This window comes from Heteronotia binoei, chromosome 1, assembly GCF_032191835.1.
Source record: "Heteronotia binoei isolate CCM8104 ecotype False Entrance Well chromosome 1, APGP_CSIRO_Hbin_v1, whole genome shotgun sequence".
NCBI classification, from domain to species: domain Eukaryota; kingdom Metazoa; phylum Chordata; class Lepidosauria; order Squamata; family Gekkonidae; genus Heteronotia; species Heteronotia binoei.
Genome location: NC_083223.1, coordinates 278,865,952 through 278,884,631, shown reverse-complemented (window position 1 = coordinate 278,884,631; position 18,680 = coordinate 278,865,952). Strand labels below are relative to the sequence as shown.

The following is an 18,680-nucleotide window of genomic DNA, read 5'->3' as shown; positions in this document are numbered from 1 at the left end:
CTGCAGCAGACAGATCCCTCGGCCTGATGCAAAATGCTCTTCCCAAGCATCCTGTAGCAGAGGAAAGCTCCTTCCACCGTTGCTAACAGGGTGGATTCCCAGTCCTTAATTTTAGTTAGTTTATTCCAGGGGTGGCCGACGGTCGCTCTCCAGATGTTTCTTGCCTACAACTCCCATCAACCCCAGCCATTGGCCACGCTGGCTGGGGCTGATGGGAGTTGAAGGCAAGAAACATCTGGAGAGCGACCGTCGGCCATCCCTGGTTTATTCGATTTATATCCCGCCCTCTCCGCCGAAGCAGGCTCAGGGCAGCTCGCGATGCGCCATAAAGTCACAATAAAAGAATTATGTCCCTACTTGAAAGAATTTCAGGACTTTTCGTGGACTGAATTATGAACTTTTATTTACTGAAGGAATTGTTGAAGACGACTAATCCCTCTGTTGGGAACTGTGAAAGCAGTTGTTTTGTAATTAATTGCAGTTGGAGGGAAGGCATGAAGACATTGTATACGCTGGCTTAAAATTATATTAGGATTGAAGCATTTGCGTTGTTTTTCAGCGGCACTGTTCGTGGCAGTAATGTTTTGCTTTTTGCATCAGAGAACAAGCAGAAAAAACAACGGCAACGCAATATAAACAGAGATCTAAAAACAATTGGGTCAAGAACACAGTTTGACAAATTTAACAAACATCTATGTATTGTATTGTGCAAAAACATCCAGTTTATATTCCAAAACCATAAATCACACAGAGAGCATAAAGTCCCAAACAGAAACACTGTTTCTAAGGATGACTCCGACGAATTCTTTATAAAAAGTCTATAACGAGAATTACTACTTGGGAGTAAGTTCCAAATGGAGTCCTTCCACTGATGTCGGTTTACGTAAGAACATAAGAGAAGCCCTGTTGGATCAGGCCAGTGGCCCCTCCAGTCCAACACTCTGTGTCACATAAGAACATAAGAGAAACCCTGTTGGATCAGGCCAATGGCCTATCCAGTCCAACACTCTGTGTCACATAAGAACAGAAGAGGAGCCCTGTTGGATCAGGCCAGTGGCCCCTCCAGTCCAACACTCTGTGTCACATAAGAACAGAAGAGGAGCCCTGTTGGATCAGGCCAACGGCCCATCCAGTCCAACACTCTGCGTCACATAAGAACATAAGAGAAGTCCTGTTGGATCAGGCCAGTGGCCCCTCCAGTCCAACACTCTGTGTCTCATAAGAACATAAGAGAAGCCCTGTTGGATCAGGCCAGTGGCCCCTCCAGTCCAACACTCTGTGTCACATAAGAACAGAAGAGGAGCCATGTTGGATCAGGCCAACGGCCCATCCAGTCCAACACTCTGTGTCACATAAGAACATAAGAGAAGTCCTGTTGGATCAGGCCAGTGGCCCCTCCAGTCCAACACTCTGTGTCACATAAGAACAGAAGAGAAGCCCTGTTGGATCAGGCCAACGGCCCATCCAGTCCAACACTCTGTGTCACATAAGAACATAAGAGAAGCCCTGTTGGATCAGGCCAACGGCCCATCCAGTCCAACACTCTGTGTCACATAAGAACATAAGAGAAGCCCTGTTGGATCAGGCCAGTGGCCCATCCAGTCCAACACTCTGTGTCATATAAGAACATAAGAGAAGCCATGTTGGATCAGGCCAACGGCCCATCCAGTCCAACACTCTGTGTCACATAAGAACATAAGAGAAGCCATGATGGATCAGGCCAGCGGCCCATCCAGTCTAACACTCTGTGTCACATAAGAACATAAGATAAGCCATGTTGGATCAGGCCAATGGCCACTCCAGTCCAACACTCTGTGTCACACAGTGGCCAATAATTTATATATACACACACACACACACTGTGGCTAATAGCCACTGATGGACCTCTGCTCCATATTTTTATCTAACCCCCTCTTGAAGCTGGCTATGCTTGTAGCCGCCACCACCTCCTGTGGCAGTGAATTCCACATGCTAATCAGCCTTTGGGTGAAGAAGTACCTCCTTTCGAAGGAGAAATTCTTGCCTTCGCACAATCACCAGCTTAATTAGCATTCTGCTACACCTGTAGCTTCTTCACAAAGCCAACTATATAAGAAGACCAAATGTGGCAGCAATAGTACAATAAACACTGGTGAAAATTAAACATTAAAATATACAAAATACTGACAGAGTAGTAGCGGAAGCGTCCCTCAGGGCCACTCTGGTCAGACCAGTCTCAGTTGTTGCTCTAATGAAGACACTCACAAAGACAGCCGGTTCAACAAAGTTGCATTAGGGTCAGGCAGATATCACAGTCCATTAATCATACACATACAATCCATTAATATCAGTCCATTAATCATACACATACAATCAGTCCAGCCAGGCAAAGGTACAGATACTCAGTCCAATAGAATAGTCAAGTCACAGTCCACAATCATCAAATCCCTTATTAGTCCATCAGTATGCCACGCTCTATCCGTCTTTTCCTACTCCACACTGAACAGACGTTAGGCTACTGTATTTCTATTCCCCTTAACCAATCCCATTTCTCCTTGGTTAATGACATTCACATGCTATCACATGCTAACACTTAAACACCTGTATGCAAGGGTTACACAATCCTTATAGGATACTGACAAATGCAACACATAATACAACCTGACAAGGTCCTCAGACCAGCCTCTGTCAAACGCCCAAATTAGAATTTTCGGTTGACGGCTTGGCCGTACTAGAAAATCGGGTGTCCTAAAAGGACGAGTCACAGCTGGTATTAATTAAGTGTTTAAAGGGAACCTCTTACGTTTTACAGAGACATACCCCAAAAAACTTACACGAAACATGAGAGATCATTGCATCGATTAAGACCAAAGGGTTCAGTCGTATTCAGACGGTGTATCCACCTCGCCTCCTTCTGCAGCAGGATCTTTTGTAAATCACCACCTGTACCACTAAAGATTTCTACCTTCTGCAAGACAAGGAATTTCAGGGATTCTAAACCGTGGCCCGTTTCCATATAATGTTGGAGAAGAGGAACGCCAGGAATTGGGTGACAAACCCTTGAGGTGTGTTCTGGGACCTGAGTCTTAACACCCCTGTTATTCTCTCTCTCCTCGCCTGCCCAGGTCTGCCAGTACCGCTCCTCCCTCTACTCCGAGGTGGACAGCCATTTCCGGATGGTGCACGAGGACACGCGGCATCTCCTCTGCCCGTACTGCCTCAAGGTCTTCAAGAACGGCAACGCTTTCCAGCAGCACTTCATGAGGCATCAGGTAAAGCAGCTGCCTTGGCGCTGCCCAGCCGAGCAGGGAACTTCTTGGGGAAGGGGTGGGCGTCTTATTGGGTACGTGTTCCTCATCCAGCGCGGGACTTGGGCGCTTAAGAAATTTGGTTTTGTGCCTCTTGAAGGGGATGGAGTAAGAGCCTCAGAAGAGCCCTGCTGGGTCGGACCAGGGAGGGTCCATCTAGTCCAGACTCCTGTCTCACACAGTGGCCAGCCAGTTCCTCTGGAAGGCCAACAACAGGGCAGAGAGGCTGAGGCCTTCCCCTGAGAAGAGCATCAGAAGAGCCCTGCTGGGTCAGACCAGGGAGGGTCCATCTAGTCCAGCCTCCTGTCTCACACAGTGGCCAGCCAGTTCCTCTGGAGGGCCAACCACAGGGCAGAGAGGCTGAGGCCTTCCCCTGAGAAGAGCATCAGAAGAGCCCTGCTGGGTCAGACCAGGGAGGGTCCATCTAGTCCAGCCTCCTGTCTCACACAGTGGCCAGCCAGTTCCTCTGGAGGGCCAACCACAGGGCAGAGAGGCCGAGGCCTTCCCCTGAGAAGAGCATCAGAAGAGCCCTGCTGGGTCAGACCAGGGAGGGTCCATCTAGTCCAGCCTCCTGTCTCACACAGTGGCCAGCCAGTTCCTCTGGAGAGCCAACAACAGGGCAGAGAGGCCGAGGTCTTCCCCTGAGAAGAACATCAGAAGAGTCCTGCTGGATCAGACCAGTGAAGGTCCATCTAGTCCAGCCTCCTATCTCACACAGTGGCCAACCAGTTCCTCTGGAGGGCCAACAACAGGGCAGAGAGGCCGAGGCCTTCCCCTGAGAAGAACATCAGAAGAGCCCTGCTGGATCAGACCAGTGAAGGTCCATCTAGTCCAGCCTCCTGTCTCACACAGTGGCCAACCAGTTCCTCTGGAGGGGCAACAACAGGGCAGAGAGGCCGAGGCCTTCCCGAGAAGAACATCAGAAGAGCCCTGCTGGATCAGACCAGGGAGGGTCCATCTAGTCCAGTCTCCTGTCTCACACAGTGGCCAGCCAGTTCCTCTGGAGGGCCAACAACAGGGCAGAGAGGCCGAGACCTTCCTCTTGAGAAGAACATCAGAAGAGCCTGCTGAATCAGACCAATGAGGGTCCATCTAGTCCAGCCTCCTGTCTCACACAGTGGCCAGTCAGTTCCTCTGAAGGGCCAACAATAGGGCAGAGAGGCCGAGGCCTTCCCCCTGATGTTGCCTCATGGCTCTGGGACCCATAGGATCCGTGCCTCTGAATATGGAGCTTCCCCTCAGTCTCTGTGGCTTGACCTCTCCATCGAATCCCTTTTTGATGCGTCTATGCCTGTGGCCAGCGTTACATCCTCTGGCGTTCAAGATTCATCCGTTCCATACTGGCCTCACTGGTCTCTGAGGGGGACCTCCCCATTCATAGCCACTAAACCTCTGAATCCCAGAGCCAGGAGGAAACCTCAGGGGAAGGCCTCAGCCTCTGCCCTGTTGCTGGACCTCCAGAACAACTGTTTGGCAGCTGTTTGAGATGGGAATCTGGATTAAATGGACCCTTGCCGGTCTGATCCAGCAGGACTATTCTTAGGTTCTTTTGAGAGGTTGCTGCGGCCCTTTCCATGGTCAGGAAGCGGACAATTCCCCCTTCTCTGGTGTGGCACAGAAGGTATTTTGACTGCTCAGCTCCTGCTCTCCGAGTCATCAAGAGCTGTTCAGACAGCCTTGTTATCTGCCCTGATTGGTTTGCCCAGTCGCCTCTTTTGGAGGCTGATTGGTTTACAGGTTTGTTCTGCAGACGGAGCCAGCAAGGACTTCTTATCCCTTCCAGTGCTGGGGCCATAGCTCAGTGGAAGAGCCTCTGCTTGGCATGCAGAAGGTCCCAAGTTCAATCCCCAGCATCTCCAGTTGAAAGGGCCAAGCAGTAGGTGATGGGAAAGACCTCAGCCTGAGACCCTGGAGAGCCATGGAGAAGGGCCATAGCTCAGTGGCAGAGCCTCTGCTTGGCATGCAGAAGGTCCCAGGTTCAATCCCCGGCATCTCCAGTTAAGAAGGACCAGGCAGGAGGTGATGGGAAAGACCTCAGCCTGAGACCCTGGAAATTCATGGAGAGGGGCCATAGCTCAGTGGCAGAGCATCTGCTTGGCATGCAGAAGGTCCCAGGTTCAATCCCCAGCATCTCCAGTTAAAAAGGACTTCCTTTCCTCTGCTCTGGTAAGACCTCACCTGGAGTCTTGTGTTCAGTTTTGGGCACCACATTTTAAGAAGGATCTAGACAAGCTGGAATGGGTCCAGAGGAGGGCGATGAAGATGATGAGGGGTCTGGAGACCAAGTCCTATGAGGAAAGGTTGAGGGAGCTGGGCTTGTTCAGTTTGGAGAGGAGGAGGCTGAGAGGTGATAGGATCACCATCAAGTCCTTGAAGGGCTGTCATCTAGAGGATGGTGTGGAATTGTTTTCTGTGGCCCCAGAAGGTAGGACCAGAACCAATGGGTTGAAATTAAATCAAAAGAGTTTCTGGCTCAACATTAGGAAGAACTTCCTGACCATTAGAGCAATTCTTCAGTGGAACAGGTTTCCTCCTCGGGAGGTGGTGGGCTCTCCTACCTTGGAGGTTTTCAAACAGAGGCTAGATGGTCATCTGACAGCAATGAAGATCCTGTGAATTTAGGGGGAGGTATTTGTGGGTTTCCTGCATTGTGCAGGGGGTTGGACTAGATGACCCTGGAGGTCCTTTTCATGATTCTATGGCCCTCCCTAGTTTTCATTTCACACGCTCTTCGTTCCCCCCTCCATTGGGCCTGATCCTTCTTTCCCATCCCACCTGCTGCTTCTGCCTTCCCTTCCTCTCCTCTCCGCCCCCCTTTCTGCTGCCTGCATCATACCAGAAGCCAAAACATCTGAAGAGAGAAGAGGGATCTAAAGGACCAATGGTCCAATTCAGTGGAAGGAGCCTTCATGTGCGTTCGTGCGCACTCTCAGCCTCTGAGGTGCGCAGAAATGCGAGTGGGCGGGCCTGCCTGCTCACCTATCAAGGGGGAAACTAGTTTTGGCGCATCACAGTTTTGCCTCCCTGCCGGGCTCTTGATTCACGCTCCCCGTGGGGCATATTTCCCCCCCCCCTTTCCTTTTGCAGAAGAAGAGTGTCTACCACTGCAACAAGTGCCGCCTTCAGTTCCTCTTTGCCAAGGACAAAATCGAGCACAAGCTACAGCACCATAAAACGTTCCGCAAGCCCAAGCAACTGGAGGGGCTGAAACCCGGCACCAAGGTACAAGCAGCTGGGCGCGGGGGCCAATGGTGGTGGTGGGGGCACGGTTTGGCAGAAGCGGCTCTGGTCAAGGCCGTCAAATCCAGGGGCCGAGAGGAAGAGAAGCCTCGCCAAAGGCGAATGTGTCATTGGTTTGCCTTTGAAGCCAGGCTAGCCAAATGCTTTTGCAGGCTTTTTTCTTCTTTTTTAAAACTTTCAATTTTTATTGATTTTCAAGGAATTCACAAAAAGCTAATAATACAATAATACAAAATTAGAACACTGTACCAAAAACTAAGGAAGAAAGCAAATTACATGATGATGATGGTGATGATATTGGATTTATATCCCGCCTTCCACTCCAAATCTCAGAGTCTCAGAGTGGCTCACAATCTCCTTTCTCTTCCTCCCCCACAACAGACACCCTGTGAGGTGGGTGGGGCTGAGAGGGCTCTTCCAGAAAGCTGCCCTTTCAAGGACAACCTCTGCCAGAGCTATGGCTGACCCAAGGCCATTCCAGCAGCTGCAAGTGAAGGAGTGGGGAATCAAGCCCGGTTCTCCCAGATAAGAGAGCTCTGGCTGACCCAAGGCCCTTCCAGCAGGTGCAAGTGGAGGAGTGGGGAATCAAACCCGGTTCTCCCAGATAAGAGAGCTCTGGCTGACCCAAGGCCATCCCAGCAGCTGCAAGTAGAGGAGTGGGGAATCAAGCCCGGTTCTCCCAGATAAGAGAGCTCTGTCTGACCCAAGGCCATTCCAGCAGCTGCAAGTGGAGGAGTGGGGAATCAAGCCCGGTTCTCCCAGATAAGAGAGCTATGGCTGACTCAAGGCCATTCCAGCAGCTGCAAGTGGAGGAGTGGGGAATCAAGCCCGGTTCTCCCAGATAAGAGAGCTATGGCTGACCCAAGGCCATTCCAGCAGCTGCAAGGGGAGGAGTGGGGAATCAAACCCGGTTCTCCCAGATAAGAGTCCACACTTAACCACTACACCAAACTGGCTCTCCCAGAAGCTGCCCTTTCAAGGACAACGTCTGCCAGAGCTATGGCTGACCCAAGGCCATCCCAGCAGCTGCAAGTAGAGGAGTGGGGAATCAAGCCCGGTTCTCCCAGATAAGAGAGCTCTGGCTGACCCAAGGCCATTCCAGCAGCTGCAAGTGAAGGAGTGGGGAATCAAGCCCGGTTCTCCCAGATAAGAGAGCTCTGGCTGACCCAAGGCCCTTCCAGCAGGTGCAAGTGGAGGAGTGGGGAATCAAACCCGGTTCTCCCAGATAAGAGAGCTCTGGCTGACCCAAGGCCATCCCAGCAGCTGCAAGTAGAGGAGTGGGGAATCAAGCCCGGTTCTCCCAGATAAGAGAGCTCTGTCTGACCCAAGGCCATTCCAGCAGCTGCAAGTGGAGGAGTGGGGAATCAAGCCCGGTTCTCCCAGATAAGATAATTTTTAGATAGATAGATAATTTTATTTGTATCCCGCCCTCCCCGCCGAGGCAGGCTCAGGGCGGCTAACAACATCATACAAATTTCAATTATACAAAAAAGCAAAAAACACAAAATTACATTTAAGCATTAAAATTCTGATTAGGTTTAAAATTAGTTAATTAAGTTAATAAAAGTGCTAATACTGTTCTTTAGGATGGCGGTTATCATTAACAATTTCTTCCTTCGTCAGCGAAAGCTAGTCGGAAGAGGAAGGTCTTGCAGGCCCTGCGGAATTGTTCTAGGTCCCGCAGGGCCCGCATTTCCTCTGGAAGTTGGTTCCATAGGCTCGGGGCTACAGAGGAGAAGGCCCGGTTACGGGTACATTGCAGCTTCACCTCTCTCGGTCCGGGAGTAGTCAACAAGTTTTTTCCGGCTGACCTCAGTGCTCTCTGGGGTTCATATGGGGAGAGACGGTCCCTAAGGTAGACAGGTCCTCGACCATATAGGGCTTTAAAGGTAATGACCAGCACTTTGTAACGAACCCGGTATGTAACTGGCAGCCAGTGCAGCTCGCGCAGTCCAGGCTGTATGTGCTCCCATTTAGGAAGCCCCAGCAACAGTCTAGCCGCCGCATTCTGCACCAGCTGCAGCTTCCGGGTTCGGTACAGAGGCAGCCCCATGTAGAGGGCATTACAGTAATCCAGTCTCGAGGTGACCGTTGCGTGAAGTACCGTTGCCAGATCTTGGCGCTCTAGGAAGGGAGCCAACTGCCTTGCCCGCCTTAGATGGAAAAAGGCTGACTTGGCGGTGGCTGCAATCTGGGCCTCCATTGATAATGAAGGCTCCAGTAAAACTCCCAGACTCCTAACCCGGTGCGCCGCTTTCAGCGGCACCCCGTCGAAGACCGGAAGAGGTATTTCCCCTTCCCGAGCGCCCCGACCCAGACAAAGGACTTCTGTCTTCGCTGGATTCAATTTCAGCCCGCTCCTCCTCAACCAAGTTGCTATATCCTGCAAGGCCCGGTCTAAATTCTCAGGGACGCAGTCAGGCCGGCCGTCCATCAGCAGATAGAGTTGGGTGTCATCTGCGTATTGATGGCACCCAAGTCCGTATCCCCTGGCAATCTGGGCAAGAGGGCGCATGTAGATATTGAATAACATTGGTGAGAGAACTGCCCCCTGGGGCACTCCACAGTCCAGTGTGTGCCTCCGGGACCGCTCGCCCCCAATAGCCACCCTTTGTCCCCGATCCTCGAGGAAGGAGGAGAGCCACTGTAAGGCAGACCCCCTCACCCCTATGTCGGCGAGGCGGCAGGTCAGTAGCCGATGGTCGACCGTGTCGAACGCGGCCGACAGATCTAGCAGCATCAGCACCGCCACACCACCCCGATCCAGATGCCGTTGGAGATCATCTACCAGGGCGACCAGTACTGTCTCCGTCCCATAGCCCGGGCGAAAGCCGGACTGGCAAGGGTCTAGGATGGAAGCGTCATCCAGAAAGCTCTGCAACTGCAACGCCACTGCCCTCTCTATTATTTTACCTAAAAATGGTAAATTGGAGACCGGTCGGTAGTTTGCCAATTCGGCTGGGTCTGCTGTACTTTTTTTCAAGAGGGGTCGGACCAAAGCCTCTTTCAGAGATGATGGAAAACGCCCCTCCGAGAGGGATCTATTTATGATGTCCCGTAGAGGACAATCTAGCTCCCTTAAGAGAGCTATGGCTGACCCAAGGCCATTCCAGCAGCTGCAAGGGGAGGAGTGGGGAATCAAACCCGGTTCTCCCAGATAAGAGAGCTCTGGCTGACCCAAGGCCGTTCCAGCAGCTGCGAGTGGAGGAGTGGGGGAAATCAAACCCGGTTCTCCCAGATAAGAGTCTGCGCACTTAACCACTACACCAAACATGGTTTGGTTTTAACAAAGAACATTTTTACTTGTTCTGACCTTGAGCCATTACAAAAAACTAAATAACTGTTTACTGGTTTTTTTAAAAAAGAGGGCAGATGAAGTGCCCATTTCTTTTTATGAAATAAAATGGCGTATTTATGGCATAAGCAGGTAGTGGGAGAGTGAGAACCAGCATGCTGTAGTCGTTGGAAGTGTTGGTCCAGGATCTGGGGGAGCAGAGTTCGAATCAAGTCAGTCAGTGTTAGTGTTTATTATAACAGTCATAGAGGTAAACAGGTAAACAACACAAATCTATCAGCAATGAAAAGTACAAATCTGTCAAAGGTATACTACTAAAATACATGTCCATATAATTCAGCAAAACCCGGTGGGTGGGAGGGAGGGGGAGGTGCCTCAGAGGGGGGCGGCGCTTCACCGGGTGGGTGGGAGGGAGGCAGGGGCAGGAGCAGTGGCGGCAGAGAGTGGGGGCCGCCAGAGCAGGGGGCCCCTCCACCCAAATTTTTTTCCCGTGGGCCCCTCCCATCCGAAATGTTCTGGCTACAGAATCTGCCCTCTAGACGTCATGCGGCTTTCGCCAAAATCTGAGGCGCTGGGTTTTTTGTAGGAAGCCTCCAGGTTTTTTGTAGGAAGCCTCCAGGAAGAGGCTGGCCAGCTCATTACATCTCTCCCTTCTGCGCTCGTCCACAGGTGACCATTCGGGCCTCCAGGGGTCCACCCCGGTCGGTGCCTATTTCTTCCAATGACGTGTCCCCAGGCTTCATGCAGGACCCCAACTTGATGTCGGCTTCTTCAGACCCTCAGCCCAACTTCCCGTACCCGCCATTCCAGAGGAACATCCAGAAGAAGGCCGTCAGGAAAATGTCAGAACTTCTTACCCAGTTTCAGGCTGCTTACTGTTTTGTAAAAACATCGTGTTTTGCTGGGGGGGGGGGGGGGCGCGGTGTGGAATGGCATTGAATGTCTCCCATGGCCCAGTTTTTCTCCTTTCCTTTTGCTCTTGGAGTGGATGAAGCTATTCATTCATGGAGTCGTTTTCTAGCTTGTAGGCAAGCCACACATAAGAACCTAAGAGAAGTCATGTTGGATCAGGCCAGTAGCCTATGCCGTCCAACGCTCTGGGTCACACAGTGGCCAAAAAACCCAGGTGCCATCTGGAGGTCCATCAGTGGGGCCAGGACACTAGAAGCCCTCCCACTGTGCCTCCCCCCAAGAATACAGAGCATCACTGCCCCAGCAAGAAAAATGTAAGAGAAGCCCTGTTGGATCGGGCCAATGGCCCATCCAGGCCAACACTCTGTGTCACACAGTGGCCAAAAAACCCAGGTGCCATAAGTGAGGCCAGGACACTAGAAGCCCTCCCACTGACTGGGGAAGGCAATGGTAAAAAAAGGTAAAGGTAGTCCTTCCCTGTGCAAGCACCGGTCGTTTCCGACTCTGGGGTGACGTTGCTTTCACAACGTTTTCACGGCAGACTTTTTACGGGGTGGTTTGCCATTGCCTCCCCCAGTCATCTACTACGCTTTCCCCCCAGCAAGCTGGGGACTCATTTGACCGACCTCAGAAGGATGGAAGGCTGAGTCAACCTGAAAACCCAGCTACCGCCTGTTGGTTCAAATTTTTCTATTCAGCTGCTGCCACTTGGTGTTTCTGTCAAAAAGCAGATCTTAGCGTCGTGATTGTGCTTTTGAGGTGGCCAGATAGTTCAGTGTCTGTGGTTGACTTCGAATTCGCAAATGTCCAGTCACGTGTTTATACCTAATTAGCGCTGTTCTGAGCTTCCCATTTTGATTCGGGATTATTTGTTGAAGAACAAAGCAGGAGTCGAGTTTCACCTTTCAGACCAACAAAAGTTTTATTCCGAATGGAAGCTTTTGTCCGCTCTCTAAGCACAGTTCATCAGACAATAGTATGGAATGGCAGGCAGTCCTAAATATAGAGAAAGTGGGCAGTGAGTTAGTACGCAGAGTCATGGAAACGTTTTTTAGCAGATTTATAGTGCAATCCTAAAGAGAGTTACTCTGTTCTAAGCCCATTGAAATGAATAGGCTTAGACTGGAGCAATTTTCCTTAGGATTGCACTGTAAAAGAATCACAAGTTGAGGTCTGGTGTTAGTTAGTTAACAAGGTGTAACTTCACTCTTGCTTTGTTCTCCTGCTTCAGACCAACACAGCTGCCCACCTAGATCTATTTGTCCAAGAGTTACTGCTTTTTATTTATATATATATATATATAGAACCACACTTCCCTGACATTCTGCGATTGGCTCGGTCTCTTGTGGCGGCTGTGATCGTGCCCAGTAACGTGTCAGAATTCCAAAGATGCTGACAGGCTTAAAAAGGCTGGGGACAACTCCTTGCCAAGAGAGGTTTTACTCCCTCAAGCCCTTTCCCTTCCCTTGGCCCTTCAAGGAGTCCCAAGGGGGCAACATCGCTTGTTGTTATCTGAGCTTTTCCCAAAGGCGGTGGGGTGCTGGGTGAATCCTACCAGATCCCCAGGCCCTGGGGTGGAATTCTAGCAGGAGCTCCTTTGCCTATTAGGCCACCCCTCCCCCTCCGATGTAGCCAATCCTCCAAGAGCTTACAGGACTCTTATTCCAGGGTCTACTGTAAGCTCTTGGAGGATTGGCTACATTAGAGAGGGTGTGGCCTAATATGCAAAGGTCCCAGAAGTCTATGCCAGATGCTCTTCGTTTGTCCAGGCACAGCTGTGAAAGCACATCCCTCCCTGCCTTCGTTTCTCTTTGCTCATTCAATCGGCCCCGCCCCCGAAGCATTCTGCCATCCCGTTGCGTGAGGATCGGACAGGCCGCGTCGTCTTCCAGCCGGCGCCTAACCCAGCCGTCCCTTTGTATCCGCAGGAGTATCCTCGGCAGGCAGACCTGCCTGGAGTGCAGTTTCGAAATCCCGGACTTCCCCAACCACTTCCCCACCTACGTTCACTGCTCGCTGTGCCGCTACAGCACCTGCTGCTCGCGCGCCTACGCCAACCACATGATCAAGTAAGCGCTGGGGGGATGAAAAGACAGGCCTGGGTGGGCGGCACAAACGCCACGGGAGGCCTGTGGGAAAAGGGGTCACTGTGAGTCCCAGTTTGGCCGAGAATCTAGTCGTTAGAAAGCGCTAGTTGCGATGACGGCAAAGAGGTGGCTTGGGAATAGGTAAGCGACGGCTACCGAAATCTCAAGACGCCAGGGAAGGCGGCAGACTATTTCTGTGTGTCTTTCCCCCAGGACAGGCAGAAGCAAAAATAAATGATGTAAAGTCAGGGGTAAAATATAGAGAACAGCGTGATTTATGCAAAGGGGGAAATGTGCCTTTTTGTGGAACGGTTTGTTTTCCTATTAAGGCAACTGCTGGAAAAAGAATGTTAGAGAAGTCGTTTGGATCAGGCCAGTGGCCTTGTGTCACACAGTGGCCAAAACTGAGGTGCCATCAGGAGGTCCACCAGCGGGGCCAGAACTCCTGAAGCCCTCCCACTCTTGCCCCCCAAGTACCAAGAAGACAGAGCATCACTGCCCCAGACATAAGAATATAAACCTGTTGGATCACGCCAGTGCCCCATCCAGTCCAACACTCTGTGTCACACAATTGTCAGAACCTAGGAGCCACCAGGAGATCCGCCAGCAGGGCCAGAACTCCAGAAGCCCTCCCACTGTGCCCCCCCAAGCACCAAGAAGACAGAGCATCACTGCTCCAGATAGAGTGTTCCATTTAGACCACTGATGGACTTCTGCTCCATGTGTTTATTCAGTCCCCTCTTGAAGCTGTTTATCCTTGTAGCCATAAGAACGTAAGAGAAGCCACATTGGATCAGACCAATGGCCCATCCAGTCCAACACTCTGTGTCACACAGTGGCCAAAAAAAACCCTGGTGCCATCAGGAGGTCCATCAGTGGGGCCAGGACACTAGAAGCCCTCCCACTGTTGCCCAACCCAAGCACCCAGAATACAGAGCATCACTGCCCCAGACAGAGTTCCAACAATAATCTATGGCTAATAGCCACTGATGGACCTCTGCTCCAGATGGTTATCCATTCCCCTCTTGAAGCTGTTTATCCTTGTAGCCATAAGAACCTAAGAGAAGCCACATTGGATCAGACCAATAGCCTGTGTAGTCCAACACTCTGTGTCATACAGTGGCCAAAACTCAGGGGCCACAAGGAGATCCAGAACTCCAGAAGCCCTCCCACTGTGGCCCTCCAAGCACCAAGAACACAGAGCATCACTGCCCCAGACAGAGTGTTCCATCTTATACCTTGTGGCTAAGAGCTATTCACAGACTTCTGCTCCAGATGTTTCTCCAGTCTCCTCTTGAGGCTGTCCTGTGCTTGTAGCTGCCACCACCTCCTGCAGCAGTGAATTCCACGTGTTAACTGTAAAGGCACAGCGTATAGCAAAAGGGTCTCCTGGCACCCAGCAGCCCTCTTTTTGCATCTGACGTGGCTTAGCAGCCTTTCTCCTAGGACAGGTGGCCAAGGGTAGCTCTCCGGATGTTTTTTTTGCCTATAACTCCCATCAGCCCCAGCCATTGGCCATGCTGGCTGGGGCTGATGGGAGTTGTAGGCAAAAAAAAATCTGGAGAGCTACCCTTGGCCACCCATCCTAGGAGTTGGATAGGGAGGATCACTTGCTCTTCAGGCGCGACCTGAGCAGGCTGGAATGCCTGGCCTTGTCTTGGGGAGGTGCGGAAGGGGGTTGATGGGCTTCAAGCAGGGTCAGGCCGCGAGTCCATCACAACAGTCACTTTTTACCTTTGTTTTGTGCTTTGTCCTTCCAAACAGCAACCACGTTCCTCGCAAGAGTCCGAAGTACTTGGCCTTGTTCAAAAACTACACCACCTGGTAAGGCAGGATCCCGCCCAAGCGCATCGCTGCTGTCCTGGCAGGGCCCTTCTTGCGCTTTTGCTTTCTTTCTTTGTCGTATGCCTTCAGACTGGCTTAGTGGTTGTTTCTGGTCCCTAAAGAACCCTGGGAATTGTAGTTTCTGTGAAGGGGCTACAGCAGGGATGAGTCAGTTTAAGAACATAAGAGAAGCCATGTTGGATCAGGCCAGTGGCCCCTCCAGTCCAACACTCTGTGTCACATAAGAGAAGCCATGCTGGATCAGGCCAGTGGCCCCTCCAGTCCAACACTCTGTGTCACATAAGAGAAGCCCTGTTGGATCAGGCCAGTGGCCCCTCCAGTCCAACACTCTGTGTCACATAAGAGAAGCCATGTTGGATCAGGCCAGTGGCCCCTCCAGTCCAACACTCTGTGTCACATAAGAAAATAAGAGAAGCCATGTTGGATCAGGCCAGTGGCCCATCCAGTCCAACACTCTGTGTCACATAAGAACATAAGAGAAGCCCTGTTGGATCAGGCCAGTGGCCCCTCCAGTCCAACACTTTGTGTCACATAAAAACAGAAGAGAAGCCATGTTGGATCAGGCCAATGGCCCCTCCAGTCCAACACTTTGTGTCACACAGTGGCCAAAAAAATACACACACACACACACACTGGCTAATAGCCACTGATGGACCTCTGCTCCATATTTTTATCCAATCCCCTCTTGAAGCTGGCTATGTTTGTAGCCGCCACCACCTCCTGTGGCAGTGAATTCCACTTGTTAATCACCCTTTGGGTGAAGACGGACCTCCTTTTATCCATTCTAACCCTATGAAGAAGGGTTAAAACGTTTGGGGCTCTTTAGCTTGGAGAAACGTCGCCTGCGGGGTGACAAGATAGAGGTTTACAAGCTAATGCATGGGATGGAGAAAGTAGAGAAAGGACTTTTCTCCCTTTCTCACAATACAAGAACTCGTGGGCATTCGATGAAATGTTGGCGGCGGTTCTGCTTTTCAGGCGGTTGGTCACCGGGAACTCTAGCTGGTGTCAGGTGGCAGCTCTCTCTCAGTTTAATCATCGAAGGCCTGTCGAAACAATTCGGTCTTACAGGCCCTGCGGAATGTAGTCCCGCAGGGCCCTTATGGCCTCCGGGGGAGCATTCCAGAACTCTGGTGCTGCCACCGAGAAGGCCCTGGCTAGTGTCAAACGCAACCTTGGCCTCCTTTGAGAAAGGGAGAAAAGTCCTTTCTCTACTTTCTCCATCCCATGCATTAGCTTGTCAACCTCTGGCGGGTGCCTCCTTTGGTCCAGGGGTGGACAGCAGATTTTTTGTCCCTGAACGCAGTGCCCTCTGGGGGATAGATGGGGAAAGGCGGTCCCACAGATAAACAGGTCCCTGACCATAAAGGGCTTTAAAGGTCAATACCAACGCCTTGAAACGGACTCGGAACACAATAGGTAGCCAGCGCAGCTCTTTCAGCACTGGCCGAATGCGCTCCCATCGAGGGAGCCTCATTAACAGCCGTGCCGCAGCGTTCTGCACTAGCTGTAGTTTCCGAGTCAGCGTCAAGGGTAGCCCCATGTAGAGAGCATTACAGTGATCTATTCTTGAGGTGACCATAGCATGGATCACCATTGCTAAGTCGTCGTGCTCCAGCATGACACAAAGACAGGAAGGAAGGAAGGAAGGAAGGAAGGAAGGAAGGAAGGAAGGAAGGAAGGAAGGAAGGAAGGACTTGGATTGAACTCCACAGGTCTAATTTGCGCATGGTGTCACTTTTACTCTCTTGCTGCCAGTCCTGCTGTTAGCTAAAGGGATCTGAGAGGGATCTCCTTGCCACCATCTTTTTCTTTCCAAGGCTTTCCTTCACCTCTTTGGGGATTTTTTTTTTACTCTCATCCAGCCCAAGGTCATAAAACTGTTTTGCGGATCCCAACTACCCACAGAGCGGTTTGGGGCTACTTGTGGGTACCCCTCCGCCCCCAGGTAACCCTTTGAATTGCGGGATTGGAGCGAAGAGAACGCCTTGATCCGGGGAGCCCGATCCCGTCAGATCTCCGAAGCTAAGCAGGGTCGGCCCTCGTTAGCACTTGGATGGGAGACCACCCAGGAAGTCCAGGGTTGCTGCGCAGAGGCAGGCGAGGGCCAAGCCCCTCTGTCCTTCTCTAGACCTGACCTGGACGGCCGGTCTCATCAGATCTCAGGAGCTCAGAAGGCTCAGCCCTGGTTAGTTCTCAGAAGGGAGCAGGGTTTTCTTTTGTAGAAAAATCCCAGCAGTTCATTTGCATGTCAGGCCACGCCCCCTGACGCCACACCAGCCAGGCCACACCCCCTGACGCCACACCAGCCAGGCCACACCCCCTGACGCCACACCAGCCAGGCCACACCTGAAGCCACACCAGCCAGGCCACACCCCCTGACGCCACACCAGCCAGGCCACACCCCCTGACACCACTCCAGCCAGGCCACACCCCCTGATGCCACACCAGCCAGGCCACACCCCCTGATGCCACACCAGCCAGGCCACACCCCCTGACGCCACACCAGCCAGGCCACAACCCCCTGACGCCACACCAGCCAGGCCACAACCCCCTGACGCCACACCAGCCAGGCCACACACCCTGACGCCACACCAGCCAGGCCACACACCCTGACGCCACTCCAGCCAGGCCACACCCCCTGACGCCACACCAGCCAGGCCACACCCCCTGATGCCACACCAGCCAGGCCACACCCCCTGACGCCACACCAGCCAGGCCACAACCCCTGACGCCACTCCAGCCAGGCCACACCCCCTGACGCCACACCAGCCAGGCCACACCCCCTGACGCCACACCAGCCAGGCCACACCCCCTGATGCCACACCAGCCAGGCCACACACCCTGACGCCACACCAGCCAGGCCACACCCCCTGACGCCACTCCAGCCAGGCCACACCCCCTGACGCCACACCAGCCAGGCCACACACCCTGATGCCACACCAGCCAGGCCACGCACCCTGACGCCACACCGGCCGGAACTGCGTCCCTGTGCGCCCCTGCTAAAAAAAAAAAGCCCCGGATGGGAGACCAGCGAAGCGATAGGATCTTAATGTACAGCTGTGTAAATAAAAAAAACCGCCAAGAGACACTGTCAATTTTAAACGACAAAACAATGCAATGTAAAGGTCAGTGGTGTCCCGACAAAGCTTGCGTGTAGAACTTCAAATAGACAAGAGCAGGAGACCCACAAGGTTCGGAACACGTCTGTAAGATTTCCTGGTAAATCTTACAGACACGTTCTTAACCTTGCTGGTCCTCCTGTGAACGTATTGCAAAGACTGGGTCCCAGCGATAAATAAGCCTCCGAACTGAAGGAAGACGGACGAAACTGCAGACAACACAGAGCGAAGGCCCTCACCGACCTCATAACCCGCTGAGATTTGGATGGAAGGGAATTAATGACGTGTGCCACGTTACCGTGCCAAAAATGAATCTTTCTTTCTGTCTGTCTCTCTTTCTTTTCAAAAAAGGAATTCCTTAAAGGAGGACAGCTTTGGATTCTTCCAGGGGAGGGGGGAGTTCTGAGGTTCAGACTCGAAATTTCCGAGGGGTTCCCCAAGCACCAGGCATATACCTGGCCTCTTTAAAAACGCACGGTAACCAGCAGCGCCTCGAAGGTCGGCAAGATATTTGAAATGACTCCTCAGATTTCTGCCGAGCGCCCCAAGTATCACAAAAGTGCTTCCCAGTGCGAGAGGCTCGGCCCTGCGGCAGCTGCGGCCAGACGTGTGGTCAGTGTGGGTGGGTCATCTGCAGCGGGGAGGGGTTTGGAGACAGCTGTGTGTCGTGGCTCTGAGCCCCGCAGCTCTCTCAAACGGGCCCCTCTTTTGTCTCCCCTCCTAGTGGGGTGCGGCTGGCCTGCTCCGCCTGCCTCTTCGCGACATCAGAAGGCGACGCCATGGCCAAGCACCTGGTCTTCAACCCCACGCACGAGTTCAGCAACGTCGTCGTACGAGGTAAGGGCTCGGAGGGGACAACGATGCCCCCCCCCAACTTTCTCTGCCGCGTCTT

At 52.3% G+C, this 18,680-nt stretch overlaps 1 protein-coding gene across 2 annotated transcripts in view; it reads left to right on the top strand.

Annotated features, from left to right (window-relative positions):
- Window positions 1–18,680, top strand: part of POGZ (pogo transposable element derived with ZNF domain) — a 129,976-nt gene that overhangs the window by 104,582 nt on the left and 6,714 nt on the right. For both annotated transcript variants that reach the window (XM_060256175.1, XM_060256183.1), the window contains exons 12-17: window positions 3,105–3,251; window positions 6,375–6,509; window positions 10,492–10,664; window positions 12,663–12,803; window positions 14,586–14,645; window positions 18,513–18,625. In XM_060256175.1, coding sequence (XP_060112158.1) covers window positions 3,105–3,251; window positions 6,375–6,509; window positions 10,492–10,664; window positions 12,663–12,803; window positions 14,586–14,645; window positions 18,513–18,625 — 769 coding nt within the window. The remainder of the gene's footprint in view (window positions 1–3,104; window positions 3,252–6,374; window positions 6,510–10,491; window positions 10,665–12,662; window positions 12,804–14,585; window positions 14,646–18,512; window positions 18,626–18,680) is intronic.